The sequence below is a fragment of the Oncorhynchus masou genome, chromosome 18 (assembly GCF_036934945.1).
Source record: "Oncorhynchus masou masou isolate Uvic2021 chromosome 18, UVic_Omas_1.1, whole genome shotgun sequence".
In the NCBI taxonomy this organism is placed as follows: domain Eukaryota; kingdom Metazoa; phylum Chordata; class Actinopteri; order Salmoniformes; family Salmonidae; genus Oncorhynchus; species Oncorhynchus masou.
This window is the reverse complement of record NC_088229.1, coordinates 50,534,613-50,554,245: the sequence shown is the minus strand read 5'-3', so window position 1 is coordinate 50,554,245 and position 19,633 is coordinate 50,534,613. Positions and strand designations below refer to the sequence as shown.

At 45.3% G+C, this 19,633-nt stretch overlaps 1 protein-coding gene across 5 annotated transcripts in view; it reads left to right on the top strand.

Annotated features, from left to right (window-relative positions):
• LOC135504746 (double C2-like domain-containing protein alpha) overlaps positions 1-19,633 on the top strand; it is an 88,904-nt gene that overhangs the window by 55,148 nt on the left and 14,123 nt on the right. For all 5 annotated transcript variants that reach the window (XM_064923584.1, XM_064923586.1, XM_064923587.1 and 2 more), the window contains one exon: positions 9,365-9,424. In XM_064923584.1, coding sequence (XP_064779656.1) covers positions 9,365-9,424 — 60 coding nt within the window. The remainder of the gene's footprint in view (positions 1-9,364; positions 9,425-19,633) is intronic.

The window sequence follows — 19,633 nt, the reverse complement described above, 5'->3', positions numbered from 1 at the left end:
TCATCATATTTGCTGGCCTGAGAATTTTTTTTTTTTTATAAATGTCACGTCTAATCAAGGTGGGTGGAATCAGGCGCAGAGAGCAGATAGCGATATGAAAGTTTTATTCTCCGGTGAACAAGAAAACATGGTCAGCGCAATACACACAGGGTGAAATATCCAACACAGGATAAAAGACGAACCGGAGAATAAGAACAAAAGATACACCGACAGACATAGATGACAAATAAACAATCCCGCACAAAACAAGGGCGGGACAACCTACATTATATACAGACACTAATTAACTAAACAACACAGGGGTGAAACCAATCAGACAAAACCAACAGATACACGAAAAGGGATCGGTAGTGGCTAGTAGGACGTTGACGACGACCGCCGAGCACCGCCTGAACGGGCAGGAGAGCCAACCTCGGCGGAAGTCGTGACAGTACCCCCCCCCTGACGCGCGGCTCCCGCAGCGCGCCGCCACCGTCCTCGAGGACAACCGGGAGGACGAGGTGCTGGGCGATCCGGGTGGAGGCGGTGGAAATCTCTCAGGAGGGAAGGGTCCAAAATGTCCCTCACCGGAACCCAGCATCTCTCCTCCGGGCCGTACCCCTCCAAGTCCACGAGGTACTGTAGGCCCCCCACCCGGCGTCTAGAATCCAGAATGCCTCGAACTGTATACGCCGGGGGCCCCTCGATGTCCAGAGGGGGCGGAGGGACCTCAGGCACCTCACCTTCTTGCAGGGGACCAGCCACCACCGGCCTGAGGAGAGACACATGAAACGAAGGGTTAATACGGTAACACCTAGGAAGTTGTAACCTATAACACACCTCGTTTATTCTCCTCAGGACTTTGAACGGCCCCACACACTGCGGCCCCAGCGTCCGACAGGGCAGGCGGAGGGACAGGTTTCGGGTCGAGAGCCAGACCCTGTCAACCCGGTGCAAACACGGGGGTCTCACTGCGGTGCTGGTCAGCGCTCCTCTGCCGTTCTCCCGCTAACCGTAATGAGTCCTGAACAGCTTTCCAGGTGTCCTTGGAGCGCTGTACCCATTCCTCCACCGCAGGAGCCTCAGTCTGACTCTGATGCCATGGAGCCAGGACCGGCTGGTAGCCTAACACACACTCAAAAGGAGACAAGTTAGTAGAGGAGTGGCGTAAGGAGTTCTGGGCTAGTTCGGCCCATGGAACATACCTTGCCCACTCACCAGGCCGGTCCTGACAATAGGACCGCAGAAACCTGCCCACATCCTGATTTACGCGCTCCACCTGCCCATTACTCTCGGGGTGAAAACCTGAGGTTAAGCTAACCGAGACCCCCAGTCTCTCCATAAATGCCCTCCACACTCTGGACGTGAATTGGGGACCCCGATCAGAGACGATGTCCTCAGGCACCCCATAGTGCCGGAAGACATGGGTAAACAAAGCCTCAGCAGTCTGCAGAGCCGTAGGGAGACCGGGCAACAGAATGAGACGACAGGACTTAGAAAACCGATCCACAACAACCAGGATCGTAGTACTTCCCTGGGATGGGGGAAGGTCGGTAAGAAAGTCCACCGATAAGTGTGTCCACGGCCGTTGTGGAACGGGGAGGGGTTGTAATTTCCCTCTAGGCAGGTGCCGAGGAGCCATAAAATCTCACGTCTTTAGCCAGTGTGGGCCACCAGTATCTCCCTCTCAGACTCTGCACTGTCCTCTTGATACCAGGATGACCCGAGGAGGGAAGAGTATGAGCCCACCGAATCAGCTTGTCCCGGACCACCCTCAGCACGTACTTGGTCCCTACTGGACAGTTAGGAGGAGCCGGCTCTGACCGTGAGGCCCTCTCTATCTCAGCGTCCACCTCCCATACCACCGGTGCCACGAGACATGACGGTGGAATGATGGGAGTTGGCTCAACTGACCGTTCCTCGGTATCATAGAGGCGAGACAGTGCGTCAGCTTTGGTGTTTTGGGAGCCTTTCCGATATGTGAGGGTAAACTGGAACCTGGTAAAAAACATGGCCCATCTAGCCTGACGTGGATTTAGTCTCTTAGCTGCCCGGATGTACTCGAGATTACGATGGTCAGTCCAGATGAGAAAAGGGTATTTAGCCCCCTCAAGCCAATGTCTCCACACCTTCAGAGCCTTGACTACAGCTAACAACTCCCGGTCCCCCACATCATAGTTTCGCTCCGCTGGGCTGGGCTGAGCTTGCTCGAAAAGAAAGCACACGGACGGAGCTTGGATGGCACGCCCGAGCGTTGGGACAGCACGGCTCCAACCCCAGCCTCGGACGCATCCACCTCCACTATGAACGCTAAAGAGGGGTCCGGATGCGCCAACACGGGCGTATTGGTGAACAGCTCCTTCAGACGACTGAAAGCTCTGCCCGCCTCTGCTGACCAGCGCAAGCGCACTGGTCCTCCCTTCAGCAGTGAGGTGATGGGAGCAGCCACCTGACCAAAACCCCGGATAAAACTCCGGTAGTAATTGGCAAACCCTAAAAACCGCTGCACTTCTTTCACCGTGGTTGGAGTCTGCCAATTACGCACGGCTGTAACGCGATCATCCTCCATCACCACCCCGGAGGTGGAAATACGATACCCCAGGAAGGAAACGGACTGTTTGAAAAACTCACATTTCTCCGCCTTGCAATACAGGTCAGGCTCCAGTAGTCGCCCAAGTACCTTACGCACCAGAGACACATGCTCCGCGCGTGTGGCAGAGTAGATCAAGATGTCATCAATGTACACTACCACTCCCTGTCCGAGCAGGTCTCGGAGAATCTCATCTACGAAGGATTGGAAAATGGCTGGAGCATTCTTCAACCCGTATGGCATGACGCAGTACTCATAATGACCAGAAGTAGTACTAAATGCGGTTTTCCACTCATCTCCTCCCCGGATACGTACCAGATTATACGCGCTCCTCAGGTCCAGTTTTGTGAAGAATTGCGCCCCGTGAAATGATTCCATTGCCGTAGCGATGAGAGGTAGTGGGTAACTAAACCCCACTGTGATGGAATTTAGACCTCTATAATCAATGCACGGACACAGACCTCCATCCTTCTTCTTCACAAAAAAGAAGCTTGAGGAGACGGGTGATATGGAGGGCTGAATGTACCCCTGTCCCAGCAATTCAGAAACATATGTTTCCATCGCAACTGTCTCCTCCTGGGACAATGGATACACGTGACTCCTGTGCAGCGTTTTCCAGAAGGTTTATCGCGCAGTCCTCTCGACGATGAGGTAGTAATTGGGTCGCCTTCCCTTTACTGAAGGCGATAGCCAAATCGGCATATTCAGAGGGAATGCGCACGGTGGAAACTTGGTCTGGACTCTCCACCGTAGTCGCACCAACGGCAACTCCTATACACCTACCTGAACACTCCTCTGACCACCCCTTAAGAGCCCCCTGTCGCCAGAAAATCACCGGGTTGTGTTGAGCTAACCAGGGAACCCCCAACACCACTGGAAACGCAGGTGAATCTATAAGGAACAGGCTAATCTGCTCCTTATGATCACCCTGCGTTACCATGTCCAGCGGCACCGTAGCCTCCCTAATTACTCCTGACCCTAATGGTCGGCTATCTAAGGAGTGCACGGGGAAAGGTCGATCTAACGACACCAGAGGAATTCCTAGCCTTAACGCAAGCCCACGATCCATAAAATTCCCAGCTGCGCCTGAATCGACTAGCGCCTTATGCTGTAGAGAGGGGGAAAACCCAGGGAAAGAAATCAATACAAACACATGACCGACAGGAAGCTCTGAATGAGTTACTCACCTGGGGTGATCGAGCAGTGTTCCGCCTGTCCTCCCGACTCCTAGACAAGTTCCTCCAGCACCGGTCGGACGTGTGCCCTCGTCGACCACAACTGGTGCAGGAGGACACTCCTCCTCCGGTCCCCCTCGAAGCCGTACCTCCTAATTCCATAGGGATAGGAACAGGGGGGCTGGGGATTGGAAACGACAGGACCTGATCCGAACGCCCGCGAGCAGCCAGCAGGTTGTCGAGACGGATAGCCAGATCGATAAGTCCATCCAATGTGAATGTGGTGTCCCGACATGCCAGCTCCCTGCGGACGTCCTCTCTGAGACTACATCTAAAATTATCAATCAATGCCCTGTCGTTCCATCCTGCTCCTGCTGCCAAAGTCCTAAACTCTAGGGAAAAATCCTGCACGCTCCTCGTCTCCTGACGCAGGTGGAACAGCCGTTCACCCGCCGCCCGACCCTCAGGTGGATGGTCAAAAACAGCTCGGAATCGGCGGGTGAACTCTGGGTAATTATCCTTAGCCGAGTCCGGACCATTCCACACTGCGTTGGCCCACTCGAGGGCTCGCCCAGTCAAGCAGGAGACGAGGGCGCACACGCTCTCCTTTCCAGAGGGAGCAGGACGCACGGTAGCCAGGTATAGTTCCAGTTGAAGGAGGAAACCCTGGCACCCAGCCGCCAATCCGTCAAACTCCCGTGGGAGTGTCAGCCGAAGAGCCCCGGAGCCAGATGTGGTCGCAGAAACAGGAGGTGTTGGAGAAGGGGTTGCTAGAGATGAGGTGGGGAGGCCACTCCTCTCCCATCGATCCATTCTCTCCATCATTTGGTCCATAGCAGAACGAATCCGGTGAAGCACGCTGTTATGATGGAGGGCCCTCTCTTCCATCAATGGGAGAGGAGACGCTGCTGCTCCTGCTGATTCCATGGGGGTGCGGGATTCTGTCACGTCTAATCAAGGTGGGTGGAATCAGGCGCAGAGAGCAGATAGCGATATGAAAGTTTTATTCTCCTGTGAACAAGAAAACATGGTCAGCCCAATATACACAGGGTGAAATATCCAACACAGGATAAAAGACGAACCGGAGAATAAGAACAAAAGATACACCGACAGACATAGATGACAAATAAACAATCCCGCACAAAACAAGGGCGGGACAACCTACATTATATACAGACACTAATTAACTAAACAACACACAGGTGAAACCAATCAGACAAAACCAACAGACACAAAAAGGGATCGGTAGTGGCTAGTAGGACGGTGACGACGACCGCCGAGCACCGCCTGAACGGGCAGGAGAGCCAACCTCGGCGGAAGTCGTGACAATAAACCTTTCATGCAATTCTAAATCATTTTACGAACCGGCTCGAAGTTTTGTAACAAAAAGGGAGACAACGTTGAGATCAGAAATAACAAATATATTTATTAATTGAAGTAAACTAACTACAATTAACAATGGTGTGTGTATTCAGTAATCAGTAGTGTAAGTGAGTGGTTGCGTGCATAAATGTGATAATGAGAGATGAAGGTGCCAACGCAAACAAAAATTCCACAACCAAAATGTATCAGTGACTGCACGGAGAGTCTCCCCAGTGAATGGGGAAGAGGTGTATTTATCCATTTTCCCATTTTGCTGACGACCCTCCCAGCGCCGCCCACCGCCATCCTATTAAGGAAAACAAAGAGCAAAGAATTTGTCAGACAGTTGGAGGGTCGTCACAATATAAGCAGAATATTTTTTAATACCACACAAATTATCAGGTGTGACGGTAAGACAGTGATGCTGACAATGTCAAATTAACAATGGTTTAATAATTCAACAAGGGCAGACAATAGACAGGTCAAGGTAGGCAGGGGTCAGTAAACCAGAGGTGGGGCAACGGTTCCCGGACAGCAGGCATGCAGAGGTCAATAATCGAGGTGGGGCAAATGTACAGATCGGCAGGCAGGCTCATGGTCAGGGACAGGCAGAGTGGTCAGACAGGCAACGGTCAAAACCAGGAGGGTGAGAAAAAGAGAGAGACTGGGAAAAGCAGGAGCTGAGACACAAAAACGCTGGTTGACTTGAGTAACAAGACGAACTGGCAACAGACAAACACAGGCATAAATACACAGGGGATAATGGGGAAGGTAGGAAACACCTGGAGGGGGGTGGAGACAATTACAAAGACAGGTGAAACAGATCAGGGTGTGACAAATTATGGAAATTACAGGCTAAGAATAGACAGAGGCCGATGTGTTCATATCATATTTATCCAATGCCAAATCAGTGTGTCTTGTTTGCAACTAAATTGTCCCTGTTTGCAAATAATTAAATCTGAAATTATAAGGGCACAAGAAGAGACCCAGATGCAGATGGTTAGAGTCTTAGTTGTTTATTTCTATCCAAAAGGAGTAGGCAAGAGAATGGTCGTGGACAGGCAAAAGGTCCAAGAGGTACAGAGTGGCAGAAAGGCTTGATGGCAGAAGGGTCAGGCAGGTCCAGAAAAAACAGGCAAGGGTCAAAACCGGGAAGATTAGAACAAGAGAATAGAAAACAGGAGCATTGGGAAAAACACACTGGTTGACTTGAAAACATACAAGACAAACTGGCACAGAGAGACAGGAAACACAGGGATAAATACACTGGGGAAAATAAGCGACACCTGGAGGAGGTGGAGACACTCCCAAGAACAGGTGAAACAGATCAGTGTGTGACAGAAACGTAATTTGAAATCTGCGCATGGTACTTTCAAAAGTTAGGCCTAACTTTCCATCCCATACAGAGTAGGCCTACCTTTCCACCCCATACAGAGTAGGCCTACCTTTCCACCCCATACAGAGTAGGCCTACCTTTCCACCCCATACAGAGTAGGCCTACCTTTCCACCCCATACAGAGTAGGCCTACATTTCCACCCCATACAGAGTAGGCCTACCTTTCCACCCCATACAGAGTAGGCCTACCTTTCCACCCCATACAGAGTAGGCCTACCTTTCCACACCATACAGAGTAGGCCTACCGTTGCAGAAAATGTAAGCTTTAACTGCTGGCTACTCTTCTTCAGTTGCGTAACCCAATGAGAGAAGGTCACATGTGTTTCCCTTAAAGCTGTCTGGGTTTAAGCATCTTCTATTGTACAGAAAGTGAATAGCTTAATCAGTTGATAGTGACAGAATTCGATTACTTCCAAGCAAAGTAAATGTTTTTGTCTCCTCAGCTATAGGACATTGTAGCTCATCCTCTGAAAGTCAAATAAATGAAACAATGATATCCCTATATGCATCAGTGTCACGTCTTTCCCGGGTATTTGTTTCTAGAATAAATTACTGCGGACCAAAGCGCTGTTATAGATCATTTTATATAATCAGATCTGTTTTATTTTCTTCAAAATCTTAAGCTAACAAAGGGCAGGCCTGTGCTTTTTGACACTTTCTTTAAAATAAGGTAGGCCTATGGCATACCCTCTCATACCCCCTCAATTCGAATCTTGGTTTTAACTTAACGGCCGTAACGGCCTTAACTGACACAGAGGTAGGCTATTTTAAGAGTGAATAGTGGGTGGAGGAACTGACCAATAAACCTATGGTTATAGCAGCCTATAGCTTAATTGCATCTGCCAAACAGTTAGGCCCACCTTTTATTTCTTAATAGGTAAAAATAGGCTACAACACAAAGCCCTCTTGTTGTTAGTAGTCTAATTAAAATGAAGACGGTTGAAATGCCTCGTCGAATTTGTCTTCTTTCAGCACTATGAGCTGTCCATTTCCAATTGCTGCTGCTGCTGAAGTTTCAGCACCACAATGTAAATTACTCGAATCTGTCTAATTATGAGGTCAATAACTCTGATAAATACATAATGGGCAAGAAACATATTGTTTTTAATCAAATCGATTATAGTAGTAGCAAGCTATCATAGATGACCTCCGGTCCTCCCCTTCGCACTCTCTTTTCAAACTGAACAGAACATAAACTGTAGGCCAGTCTTCACGCACATTTTTGGACTAGGCTTAATGCCCACCAAAAATCAAAAGAAGCCTTTGACTCTCCTCCTGAACTGCCACGTAGGTCGACACAGCACAGCCATTGGTTAAGCAGCACACAAAAACGTTTTTGATCAGTAAAAGCAGAGCAGCCCAGGGCTCAGGGTTGGAATATCCTTTGCAGTGTGAAATGCTGCCTAGTTCTATTTAGACCATCCCAGCAGATATCTTAGAAAGATAACTTTGCTCTGTGCTTCTCTGAGCACGCACTTCATAGCCTATATTTGGCACGCAGAAACTAGAGGTCATGAGTAACCTGGTCAAAAATAATGGTACTGATTGGTCTATGAGGTGCTGTTATAAGCAGTCTCACTTTTAAACCCTCAAATCCGTCGCCCCTTTTGACCTAGAGACTTGAAATGTTGAACAAATTTGTCTCAAGGACCCAACGGTCTCTCAGGATCGATTTTCCTACATCTTGAACATTTTTGAAAACATATTCTCATTCTTCTCTTAACTTAGTTTCAGAAAAGCTAAGGATTGGTTAAGATATGTCTGAGTTATTTCTAAATCAGTAAATCAGATTTTACCTGTCCATTTTAAATCCCTTGTAAATCCACTTCACAATGGCTTATCAACTTGAAACGTTTTAGGTTCACAATTCTCTTTTTTGGCTGTAACTGTAATGCTTAAATTAATCATAAAAAATCTTCTCATGGACTAAAAGTCAGATTGACTCAAAATTTCACAACAGTCACCAAAGAGTTTGAGAAAACAATGTTCAATAACATTCAAAGATGGCCACACGATACCAGTAGACTCATATTAGCACATACGTCTTCTCATGAACCATAGGACCAAAATACACTAATTTGGAATGTAGGCCTATCAAAAATCAGATTTTACATTTAAACCAATGTTAATCCCCTCCACAGTGTTCTAAAAAACAGTTTTTCTTTTTGATTATAAAGTATTGTGTGTAGATAGATGAGGGGGGTAAAAAAACAAACATTTTAATCCATTTTAGACTAAAGCTGTAACGTAACAAAATGTGTTAAAAGTGAATGCACTATATGTGGTCTGAACGTAGTGAAAAGTGGATATTTTATTTGGGAAAATATGAAACCGGAAGTCCTGCCGCTTGCTCTGTCAGGGTATTACAGTTGTGAGGGTGTATTTAAGTATTTTGGAATGCTAATGTGGAGTGAGATTGAAATAATTTACACAAGCAGATTTCGACAAAATTCCCAAAATTCAAAGATGACTGCAAGATACCAGTACATTAATGCTGAAAATATTTCATAAACAGTAGTCAAATTGACCCCAGAATTAAGTAATGACTTTAAGAATGATTACCAGCTGCATTCCAAGATAACGAACCTACAGCACTAGACTAAACTTCACTTGCATCATCCTTGTGATACTGAGAGATAAACATGCTAATGCTTTCACTGATTGCACATAAAAGAAGCTAGTTCCTACCTGATAGTGCTTGCATTGTTATTCAACTGATCATTTGTCCTTTCCATCATCCTGTGAACCGTGTTCATTGCTGCTCGCAGCTATATTTATCTTTATTCCTCTTTCTCTCTCTCTCCATCCCTCTCTTTCTCTCTCTCTCCATCCCTCTCTTTCTCTCTCTTCCTCTCTCTCCAGCTTCCCTCCCCTTCTGCAATGAGTGCGGCACTGAGAGGCATTTCCTGCTACCTGAGAGAGGTACACCAAACACCACTTCACCTATGTCTGTCTGACCATGGTTCAAACAAACTGCGCTGTGCCGACATCACACTGCGCTTAGACTGTTGGCTTGAGCAACACCGGATTCAAAACTTAGAATTTTTCAATTTAAATTATTATACAAAATTCTGGCCACCAATAGAATGTTATATAAATGGGGGATAAATCCATCCCAGCTCTGTAGATTTTGCTCCGAAGAGACAGAATCATTTGATCATTTGTTTTGGTACTGACCATATGTCGCTTGTTTTTGGTTGCAGGAATGGTTGAAGAAGTGCAACATTTACCTGGAGCTAACTCTGCAGATAGCACTCCTGGGTGACTTGAAAAGTCATAGTCAATCGATCAATAATATAATAATACTTTTAACAAAAATGTTTATCTTTAATTTTACAATCTGTAAAAACTGTGAGAATAGAAAGGTTCAGAACTTTCAAAACATAATTTAAAAAAAACTGAACTATGACATTCAGACCCTTTACTCAGTACTTTGTTGAAGCAAACTTTGGCAGAAATGTACAACCTTGCATCTTCTTGGGTATGAGGCTACAAGCTTGGCACACCTGTAATTGGGGAGTTTCTCCCATTTTTCTCTGCAGATCCTCTCAAGCTCTGTTCAGTTGGATGGAGAGCGTCGCTGCACAGCTATTTTCAGGTCTCTCCAGAGATGTACGATTGGGTTCAAGCCCGAGCTCTGGCTGGACCACTCAAGCCAGAGCCCGGGCTTGGCTGTGTGCTTCAGGTTGTTGAAAGGTGAACGTTCGCACCAGTCTGAGGTCCTGAGCACTCTAAGCAGGTTTTCATCAAGAACATCTCTATACTTTGCTCCATACATCTTTCCCTCGATCCCGACTAGTCTCCCAGTCCCTGCCACTGAAAAACATCCCCACAGCATGACGCTGACACCACCATGCTTCACCGTAGGGATGGTGCCAGGTGACATGACGCTTGGCATTCAGGCCACATAGTTCAATCTTGGTTTAAAATAACTAGAGAATCTTGTTTCTCAATGTCTGAGAGTCCTTTAGGTGCCTTTTGGTTAAATTCAAGCAGGATGTCATGTGCCTTTTACAGAGGAGTGGCTTCTGTGTGGCCACTACCATAAAGGCCTGATTGGTGAGTGATGCAGAGATGGTTATCCTGGAAGGTTCTCCCATGTTCTCCACAAAGGAACTCTGGAGCTCTTTCAGAGTGACCACAGGGTTCTTGGTCACTTTCCTGACCAAGGCCCTTCTCCACCGATTGCTCAGTTTGGCAGCCAGCTCTAGGAAGCTGGCCGCCAAATTATTATATTGAAGAATGATGGAGGCCACTGTTTTCTTGGGGACCTTCAATGCTGCAAAAAAATTGGTGCCCTTACCCAGATCTTCCCCACAATCCTGTCTCAGGGCTCTGTGGACAATTCTTTCAACCTCAATGCTTGGTTTCTGCTCTGACATACACTGTCAACTGTGGGACATTCTATAGATAGGTGTGTGCTTTTCCAAATCATGTCCAGTCAATTGAACTTACCACAGGTGGAATCCAATCAAGTTGTAGAAACATCTCAAGGACGATCAATGGAAACAGGATGCACTGTATAGGCTAGAAGTAAAAGCCTAAGTGTTGTTGTCCATTAGTTTACTCCAATTAGGTGAGGGGTGTTAGGGTTAGGGGAAAATAATAAAGGAAAATCTATTTTAAAAATATATATACACAGTACCAGTTAATAGTTTGGAATAACCTACTCGTTCAAGGGTTTTTCTTTATTTTACTATTTTCTACATTGTAGAATAATAGTGAAGACATCAAAACTGTGAAATAGCACATATATAATCATGTAGTAACCAAAAAAGTGTTAAACAAATTGAGATTCTTCAAAGCAGCCACCCTTTGCTTTAATGACAGCTTTGCACACTCTTGGAGTTCTCGCAACCAGCTTCATGAGGTAGTTACCTGGAATGCATTTCAATTAACAGATGTCCCTTGTTAAAAGTTAATTTGTGGAATTTCTTTCCTTCTTAATGTGTTTAAGCCATACAGAAGACAGCCCGATTTGGTTTAAAAAAAACTCTATATTATGGCAAGAAGAGCTCAAATAAGCAAAAGGAAATGACAGTCCATCATTACTTTAAAACATGAAGGTCAATCACTCCTGAAAATTTCAAGAACTTTGAAAGTTTCTTTGAGTGCAGTGGCAAAAACCATCAAGCGCTATGATGAAACTGGCTCTCATGAGTACCGCCACAGTAAAGGAAGACCCAGAGTTACCTCTGCTGCAGAGGATAAATTCAATAGAGTTAACTGCACCTCAGATTGCAGCCCACATAAATTCTTCACAGAGTTCAAGTAACAGACACATCTCAACATCAGCTGACTGCATGAATCAGGCCTTCATGGTCAATTTGCTGCAAAGAAACCACTACTAGGACACCAATAATAAGACCTGACTTTCTTGGGCCAAGAAACACTAGCAATGGACATTATATTGGTGGAAATCTGTCCTTTGGTCTGATGAGTCCAAATTTGAGATTTTTGGTTCCAACCACTGTGTCTTTGTGAGACACAGCAGGACAATGACCGAACACCTCCAGGCTGTGTAAGGGCTATTTGACCAGAAGGAAAGTGATGGAGTGCTGCGTCAGATGACCTGGCCTCCACAATCACCCGATGTCAACCCAATTGAGATGGTTTTGGATGAGTTGGACCGCAGAGTGAAGGAAAAGCAGCCAACAAGTGCTCAGTATGTGGGAACTCCTTCAAGACTGTTGGAAAAGCCTTCCAGGTGAAGCTGGTTGAGAGAATGCCAAGACTGTGCAAAGCTGTCATCAAGGCAAATGGTGTCTACTTTGAAGAATCTAAAATATTTTGATTTGTTTAAAACTTTTTTGGTTACTACATGATTCCATGTGTTATTTCATAGTTTTGATGTCTTCACTATTATTCTACAATGTACAGAATAGTAAAAATAAAGAAAAACCCTTGAATGAGTAGGTGTGTCCAAACTTTTGACTGGTTCTGATATATATATATATATATATATATATTACCTTTATTTAACTAGGCAAGTCAGTTAAGAACAAATTCTTATTTTCAATGACGGCCTAGGAACAGTGGGTTAACTGCCTGTTCAGGGGCAAAACAACAGATTTTTACCTTGTCAGCTCGGGGGTTTGAACTTGCAACATTCCGGTTACTAGTCCAAGACTCTAACCACTAGGCTACCCTGCCACCCCATATATGTATGATGGGATGTATAGACATTATGGACAGTATGTGGATAGAATATGTAGAATACATGGGATAGAATGGTATATGTCCAGCAACAATTGAATAGGATGGCCTTGTCTAGAATTCAGGATATACATATTAAATTAGTAAAACAGTGTGTAAACATTATTAAAGTGAAAAGTGTTATATTAATAAAGTGACTAGTGTTCCATGTGTATGTACATAGGGCAGTATCCTCTAAGGTTCATGGTAGAGTAACCGGGCGGTAGTCGACTCTCGACTAAGTTCAGGGCAGGGCTCCACCCAGTGATGGCTATTTACCAGTCTGATGACCTTGAGATAGAAGCTGTTTTTCAGTCTCTCGGTGCCAGCTTTGATGCACCTGTACTGACTTTATCTTCTGGATGATAGCGGGGTGAACAGGCCGTGGCTCGGGTGGTTGATGTCCTTGATTAACTTTTTGACCTTTCTGTGACATTGGGTGCTGTAGATGTCCTGGAGGCCAGGCAGTGTGCCCCCTGTGATGCGTTGGGCAGACCGCACCATGCTCTGAAGAGCCCCGCGGTTGCGGGCGGTGCAGTTGCCGTACCAGGCGGTGATACAGCCTGACAGGATGCTCTCAATGGTGCATCTGTAAAAATGTATGAGGGTCTTAGGGGCCAAGCCGAATTCCTTCAGCCTCCTGAGGTTGAAGAGGTGCTTTTGCACCTTCTTCACCACTGCTTTTGTGGGTGGACCATTTCAGATTGTCAGTGATGTGTTCACAGAGGAACTTGAAGTTTTTCACCTTCTTCACTGCGGCCCTGTCGATGTGGTTGGGGGTGTGCTCCCTCTACTGTCACCTGAAGTCCACGATCAGCTCCTTTGTTTTGTTGACGTTGAAGGTGAGGTTATTTACCTGGCACCACTCTGCCAGGGCTCTCACCTCCTTTGTGTAGGCTGTGTCGCCATTGTTGTTAATCAGGCCTACCACTGTTGTGTTGTCTGCAAACTTGATGATTGAGTTGGAGGCATGTGTGGCCACGTAGTCATTGGTGAACATGGAGTACAGGAGGAGGTTGAGCACGCACCCTTGTGGGGCCCCTGTGTTGAGGATCAACGTAGTGGAGGTGTTATTTCCTACCTTTACCACCTGGTGGCGGCCAGTCAGGATTTCCAGGGCCTAGTTGCACAGGGCGGAGTTCAGACCCAGGGCCCGAAGCTTAATGATGGAGCTTGGAGGGTACTATGGTGTTGAAGGCTGAGCTGTAGTCAATGAAAAGCATTCTTACATAGTTATTCCTCTTGTCCAGACGGGATTGGGCAGTGTGTAGTGCAATGGCGATTGCATCATCTGTGGATCTATAGGGGCGTTATGCATATTGAAGTGGGTCTAGGCAGTCAGGTACAGTGCAGGTGATATGATCCTTAACTAGCCTCTCAAGCTTTTCATAATGACAGAATTGAGTGCTACGGGTAGTCATTTAGTTCAGTTACCTTTGCTTTCTTAGGTACAGAAACTATGGTGGCCATCTTGAAGCAAGTGGGGACTGCAGAATGGGATAGGGAGAGACTGAATATGTCCATAAACACTCCAGCCAGCTGGTCTGCACATGCTCTGAGGATGCGACTAGGGCCGTCTGCGAGGGTTAACATGCTTAAATGTCTTATTCACATTGGCTACGGAGAACGAGAGCTCAACAGTCCTCGGGAGTGGCCCGTGTCAATGGCACTGTGTAATCCTCAAAGCTGGCAAAGATGTTTAGCTTCATCTGGAGCAAGACGCCAGCGTTCACGACTTAGCTGGTTTTCCCTTTGTAATCCGTGATTGTCTGAAGTCCCTGCCACATACTTCACATGTCTGAGCCATTGACTTGCAATTCTACTTTATCTCTGTACTGATGTTGTGCTTGCTTAATTGCCTTATGGAGGGCATAACTGCACTGTTTGTATTCAACCATATTCCCAGTCACCTTGCCGAGGTTAAATGCGATGTGTTTTCAGTTTTGTGCGAATGCTGCCATCTATCCACGGTTTTTGGTTTGGGTAGGTTTTAATAGTCACGGTGGGAACATCATCCCCTATACACTTCCTTTCCGACTGTATGTAATAACACAAAATACATTCTGGGCTAATAATGTAAGGAAAATATATCCTGCAAAGTTGCTTAGGAGCTAGAAGCAGAGCTGCCATTTTGAAATTATTTGTATTTTTCTTATATATTTAAAAAGTAGTACTCACGCTTCAAACAAGTGATAGGCTAATATTGTCACCCATCGGACTATTCTGAATTGAATCTTGTCTTTACATTTACTAAATAATGTATGTATGAAATTGGTTTTGATTTAGAATGGACCATTATCATGCACCTGTCTCAGAACAGGGGCAGGGGGAAATAATACATGTCATCTATATGCATTTTCCCATGGCTTATTTTCATGCCAGCCAGGTAGGTTATACTCCTGTTGTAAAGCTAAGAAATGTGCTTGATAATTGGAAAGTTGAGAAATAAATATAATAGGCCTAGCTTATAGAAAGCTGATGGAATCCTCCTCTTTTTAATAGACGCCATCAAACGTCTGTTTTCTCACGCAATTGCATAGGCTATAGAAATGTTGCCCAACATGAGCTCATGGGCTCTCATGAAGTGCTTTTATACATTTGCATTGATGTTGTTAAAGGGACAATTACTTACTTACTGACTTTATTGTCCCCATGGGGAAATTTTGTTGCAGTGTCATGTACACGTTTAAAGTGGCGTTTAAATACAAAACCAAATTGACAAACACACCTTTCTTAACAGTTACATACCAATAAAACATATATTTTAAAAGACTAGCCTGCTAGCCTTACTGAGTCGATAGGAACATTAGCCCGATCTATTTAGGAGGGATATCACACCTGGCACAAATGATTGTCTAGTTCTGTTTTTCCTGTTGAGTACCAGAGTGCTGAGAGTGCTGAGTAACAGGTAGTTAGCAAGTTTGGTATGCTACTAATAACCATCAGCAGCATCAGAACTTGGAGAAGCCTAGTTACCTTGACTAAAAGGTCATGTGGAATTTGAAAGTGGTCATGACTCGTGAATGCCAGTGTGCTGGTAGTATGGTCACTGTAACAGCCCTAATCAAAGGTTGGCAAATGTATGCACTCACAAAACTAACATAAAATAGACATACATGTAAGGGGGTAAAAATGGATGTGGAATATAGACGAATGTATGCTTCACTATTAATACATGCATGTAGCTCGGCTCTGCCTGTGGCCATGGAGTGACTCATGCTTCCCTGAGATGTTGCATCTCATCATTCTTAGCTTCTTTGAGTGGCTGCTCCCTCGCTTTTCTTTTCTATTCCTTTATCCGTCAATCTTAATGTGATGTGCCATGATGCATACCGTGCTGTACTTGCTATCAGACTCTTCCACCACAATAGTCAGTCTATAAGACACACAAGAGGATGAATGAATGGATAAACTTTATTGATCCCCAGAGGGGAAATTGAGCTTGTCACCCGCATAAGATCACTGGTGGACTTACCACTAGGCAGAAAAGGCAGTTGCCTCAGGCCTCACATCATCAAGGGGCCTTGTGAGCTGGGAATAATAAAATAAAATAAACACTAGTAGCCCCCCCACCATGCTCTGCCTGCTAGAGTGGCACCTCCTCTCCTTATTTTTCTTCTTCTTCGTCTGGTTTTCAGGCAGACTAGACGCTTTGTTGTGTGTTGCTGTCTTTCACAGTTTGGAAAATGCATCGCACATTTTGTTCACAAAAAAGGGAAATGGGAAATGGGCAACACCACCTTTCTTAGCTTAAATATGGACTTTTCCACTGCTTCCTTCACTCGGATCAGACCAGGTCTATACGGAACTGGTCTAGTTGGCCTCGGGGCCGTTCGGAATGGGTCTCTATATTAAACAAATACATTTATGCATATCGGGTCCAACTTTTTGGACCCATGAAGACCTCTAACGTGACATGCCATACTTTTTTTTGGCCAGACAGCATCAGATACATGGCCTACATACTCTGAGCGTACAAAACATTTAGGAACACATTCCTAATATTGAGTTGCACCACCTTTTGCCATCAGGACAGACTAAATTCATCGGGGCACGGACTCTACAAAGTGTTGAAAGCGTTCCACAGGGATACTGGCACATGTTGACTCCAATGCTTCTCACAGTTGTGTCAGGTTGACTGGATGTCCTTTGGATGGTGGGTTATTCTTGACACTCATGGGAAACTGTTGAGCGTAAAAACCCAGCAGCATACTCAAAGGCACTTAAATATTTTGTCTTGCCCATTCACCCTCTGAATGTCACACAGACAGAATACATTTCTCAATTGTATCAAGGCTTAAAAATCCTTCTTTAACATCAACAAGGGATCATAGCATTCACCTGGTCAGTCTATGTCATGGAAAGAACAGGTGTTCCTAATGTTTTTTTACAGTCAGTGTACAGTATAGTTAGACAGAGAGGCGCTGTTTCCCTCATTTGGATGCTTTCTCTGGTAAGATAATCTCAGCAAAAAATGAAACGTCCTCTCACTATCAGCTGTGTTTATTTTCAGGAAATGAACATGCGTAAAAATTTGTCTGAACATAACAAGATTCAACAATTTGAGACACAAGTTCCACAGACATATGACTAAGAGAAAAGGAACAATGTGTCCCTGAACGAAAGGGGTGGTCAAAATCAAAAGTAACAGCCAGTATCTGGTGTGGCCACCAGCTACGTTAGTATTGCAGTGCATCTCCACCTCATGGACTGCACCCGATTTGCCAGTTCTTGCTGTGAGATGTTACCCCACTCTTCCACCAAGGCACCTGCAAGTTCCCGGACATTTCTGGGGGGAATGGCCGGAGCACTCACCCGCCGATCCAACAGGTCCCAGACATGCTCAATGGGATTGAGATCCGGGCTCTTCGCTGACCATGGCAGAACACTGACATTCCTGTTTTGCAGGAAATTATGCACAGAACGAACAGTATGGCTGGTTGCATTGTCATGCTGGATGGTCATGTCAGGATGAGCCTGCAGGAAGGGTACCACATGAGGGAGGAGGATGTCTTTCCTGTAACGCACAGCGTTGAGAGTGCCTGCAATGACAACAAGCTCAGTCCAAGGATGCTGTGACACACCGCCCCAGACCATGACCGATCCTCCACCTCCAAATCGATTCTGCTCCAGAGTATAGGCCTCGGTGTAACGCTCATTCCTTTGAAGATAAACTCGAATCACCCCTGGTGAGACAAAATCACGACTCATCAGTGAAGAGCACTTTTTGCCCGTCCTGTCTGGTCCAGCGACGGTGGGTTTGTGCCCATAGGCGACGTTGTTGCCTGTGATGTCTGGGGAGGACCTGCCTTACAACAGGCCTACAAGCCCTCAGTCCAGCCTCTGTCAGCCTATTGCAGACAGTCTGAGCACTGATAGAGGGATTGTGCGTTCCTGGTGTAACATGGGTAGTTGTTGTTGCCATCCTGTATCTGTCCCGCAGGTGTGATGTTTGGATGTACCAATCCTGTTGGTGTTGTTACATGTGGTCTGCCACTGCGAGGACGATCAGCTGTTCGTCCTGTCTCCCTGTAGTGCTGTCTTAGGCGTCTCACAGTACGGACATTGCAATTTATTGCCCTGGCCACATCTGCAGTCATCATGCCTCCTTGCAGTATACCTAAGGAACATTCACGGAGATGAGCAGGGACTCTGGGCATCTTTCCTTTGCTGTTTTTCAGAGTCAGTAGAAAGTGTCCTAAGTTTTCATAACTGTGACCTTAATTGCCTACCGTCTGTAAGCTGTTAGTGTCTTAACGACAGTTCCACAGGTGCATGTTTATTAATTGTTCATGGTTCATTGAACAAGCATGGGAAACAGTGTTTAAACCCTTTACAATGACGATCTGTGAAGTTAGTTGGATTTATACAAATTATTTTTGAAAGACAGGGTCCTGAAAAATATATGTTTCTTTTATTGCTGACTTTAGTTTCAGACACTTGCGAATTGAAGGAAAGTTGGCAGGTGCACAGTGCACTGTTGCTGGAATTATTTTGGATGAACATGTGACCTACTTTTTGAAGTGATTTGGTAGTCAACGGTAATACATGTTTACAGTTAAATTACCTTTTTTACTATAAAACCCCAAATCACTAAGTCTGTCCATGCATAAGATAGGACACGTACAGTTCAGTGCGACACTGTATTGAATGTACTGACGTGGACATGTTTCAACCCAAAGGCTATTTATTGTCTTATGCCAGATAACGTGTACATCTGTATGAGCAACTCATATTAGTGGTGCACCTGTTGGAAGACAATGTCCCAATGCAGTAATTCAACAATGGCAACAACAAAGAAATGCTAATATGACACTGTATCCATAAGTATTAAATATACTTTATGTAAGGGATAAACGCCTCTGCAGATAGGACAACAACAAAGTAGCTGTTTTCTACTGACGTTAATTTGGATACATCCATAACAATGAGCTGATAATGGCCTGGCGTAGCCAGAAAAGTTTGCCTTCACTTCAGGACACTCAACCACTGTTCATTACAAGGAGATCGCATTGCATATCAAACACAACTATTTTGTTGCTAGCAAACCTGCCAGTATGACAACCGAATTAAAGAAGATCCGTTTCTGAAAACAGCTGGTCAAATTAGAAATGTGGGAGTATTTGACAGCATAGAGCCACTTGTGTCATGACTGCAACAGTAGGGACCAGAGGAATTCATTTCCATCGTCAGATGCTCCAAAAAAATGTCTCTGCAAAAACAAATCAATGCTAGCTAGCTAAGTTCTTCCTTGCTGGACCTGCGTTTACAGTGTATCCAATTTTGGTTTGTTGGTTTATCTCTCTGTTACTTTGTAGCAAGTATGGTCTGCATGTGTAGCCACTTATTGCATACTGATTCCAAGGTCTCCCAGTATATTTTACAACTGTCCAGATATATTTTACAAATGCCCCATTATCTGGTTTTAATGTTCAT